The sequence below is a fragment of the Ammodytes marinus genome, assembly GCF_949987685.1.
Source record: "Ammodytes marinus genome assembly, chromosome: 11".
In the NCBI taxonomy this organism is placed as follows: domain Eukaryota; kingdom Metazoa; phylum Chordata; class Actinopteri; order Uranoscopiformes; family Ammodytidae; genus Ammodytes; species Ammodytes marinus.
The window spans coordinates 645,273-647,772 of NC_137215.1; the positions used below are offsets into that span (position 1 = coordinate 645,273).

Below are 2,500 nucleotides of genomic sequence, written 5' to 3' on the forward strand. Positions count from 1 at the left end.
ACAGACAGACAGACAGACAGACAGACAGACAGACAGACGGACAGACGGACAGACGGACAGACAGACCTTTCTGGACCTTGTCACAGACAGACAGACAGACAGACAGACAGACAGACAGACAGACAGACAGACAGACAGACAGACAGACGGACAGACAGACCTTTCTGGACCTTGTCACAGACAGACAGACAGACAGACAGACAGACAGACAGACAGACAGACAGACGGACAGACGGACAGACAGACCTTTCTGGACCTTGTCACAGACAGACAGACAGACAGACAGACAGACAGACAGACAGACAGACAGACAGACAGACAGACAGACAGACAGACAGACGGACAGACAGACCTTTCTGGACCTTGTCACAGACAGACAGACAGACAGACAGACAGACAGACAGACAGACAGACCTTTCTGGACCTTGTCACAGACAGACAGACAGACAGACAGACAGACAGACAGACAGACAGACAGACAGACAGACCTTTCTGGACCTTGTCACAGAGCAGGAAGATCTCGTCTCCTCCGAGCACCGAGCCGCACGTCTTGTCCATCCTGGAGATCTTCAGGTTGGAGGCGTTAGGAGACTCTGACACACACACACACACACACACACACACACACACACACACACACACACACACACACACACACACACACACACAGACAGACAGAGAGAAGATTTAACTTTAGATTATTAGAGCTGTAGCCTCCATCACCCCCTCAACCCTTGCCCCTCCCCAACCCCCCCAACAAAGCACGTAGTACAACTCTGGAGCAGTAGCTCACACCTACATTTTTTTTTTTTTTTTAAGATTTTTTTTTGGCATTTTCAAGCTTTATTAGACAGTACAGAGTTGAAATGGGGAGACAGAGACAGAGAGAGAGAGAGAGAGGAGAGAGAGAGAGAGAGAGAGAGAGAGAGAGAGAGAGAGAGAGAGAGAGAGAGAGAGAGAGAGAGAGAGAGAGAGAGAGAGACAGAGAGAGAGAGAGAGAGAGGGAGAGAGAGGGGGGGGGGATGACCTGCAGTAAAGGTCCACGGGTCGGATTTGAACCCGTGACCACTGCAACGAAGGCCGGAGCCAATATGGTACACGCTCTATCCACTACACCACCGGAGCGCCCCACACCTACATTTTTAATCATTAATAATTTTCAATCTTCATATGAATTGCACATATGTAGAGGGATAATTTTTTTTATCTACTACTCTATTTAGTTGTGTATCACAATGACAATAACATCCTTGAATCTTATTATCATTATTTATATGTTATTATGTTAAAGGTGGAGTCAGTGATTTTAGAGAACGCTTGTTGTCTAAATCAGTGAATATCTCCTCATGATCCACTACCTGTCTGTACTGTGTGTGTGCTGGACAAAAAAGTGCACACACTCAGTACAGACAGGTAGTGGATCATGAGGAGATATTCACACAGTACAGACGGGTAGCGGATCATGAGGAGATATTCACTGATTCTGACAAAACCTTTTTTGACAACAAGCGTTCTCCAGAATCACTGACCCCATCTTTTAATTCATTTTTATGGGATTTTGTAAACGAACACAGAGATTATAAACACATTCACACGCGCACACACACTCCCTGCTGTCGTAGATGGGGTTGGAGACCACACACACACACACACACACACACACACACACACAAACACACACACACTCACTGCTGTCGTAGATGGGGTTGGAGACGGCCGGTTTCAGCGCTCTGGTGAATCCTCCGTTGCTGTCCTGAAGAAACGCCGTGAACTTCAGTCTGACGATGTTCAGGTCCATCGACTTCCCAAGATCCTTCGCTTCCTTCTGCAGGGAGCCCTCGTCTGTAGCTGGGGATATATACGTGTTGATTAGACTTTGTCTGTCTGTCTGTCTGTCTGTGTCTGTCTATCTATCTCCTCTGTAGCTGCAGACAGGGAGGGAGGGGGGTTAGATAGGACTGTCTGTCTGTCTGTCTGTCTGTCTGTCTGTCTGTCTGCCTGCCTGTCTGTCTGCCTGTCTGTCAGGGAGCCCTCGTCTGTAGCTACAGACAGGAGGGGGGGGGGGGTTAGATAGGACTGTCTGTCTATCTGTCTGTCTGTCTGTCTGTGAGATAACTTGGAATTCTGTCAAAAATTAGGAAAGAATTATCTAAAATAACTTGAAAGATTAAGACTTTTTACTTCAAAAAATGAAATGGAAAATAGAAAATGTGTCTAAATCCAAATTATGATAGTCACTCTTAATACATTTTTAATTATTAATTCTAACATATGTGAGACTAAAGTTGTATTTACCAGTGAGTTGGTAGTGTGTGTGTGTGTGTGTGTGTGTGTGTGTGTGTGTGTGTGTGTGTGTGTGTGTGTGTGTGTGTGTGTGTGTGTGTGTTACCAGTGAGGTGGCAGTGCGCTCCTCTCTGCCTCTTCCTCTCCTCTCTCAGTCTTCTGGTCAGAACCTCCATCACTCCTTTCTTTGTCACGTGGAGAATCCCCAAGTTACTGA

General features: G+C 46.4%; 1 protein-coding gene across 3 annotated transcripts in view; it reads right to left on the bottom strand.

Moving 5' to 3' along the window:
• Window positions 1-2,500, bottom strand: part of nfkb2 (nuclear factor of kappa light polypeptide gene enhancer in B-cells 2 (p49/p100)) — a 33,210-nt gene that overhangs the window by 16,742 nt on the left and 13,968 nt on the right. For all 3 annotated transcript variants that reach the window (XM_080036712.1, XM_080036714.1, XM_080036713.1), the window contains 3 exons: window positions 2,390-2,500; window positions 1,690-1,848; window positions 489-593 (listed from right to left, as the gene is read on the bottom strand). The exon at window positions 2,390-2,500 is cut by the window's right edge and continues 2 nt beyond it. In XM_080036712.1, coding sequence (XP_079892838.1) covers window positions 489-593; window positions 1,690-1,848; window positions 2,390-2,500 — 375 coding nt within the window. The remainder of the gene's footprint in view (window positions 1-488; window positions 594-1,689; window positions 1,849-2,389) is intronic.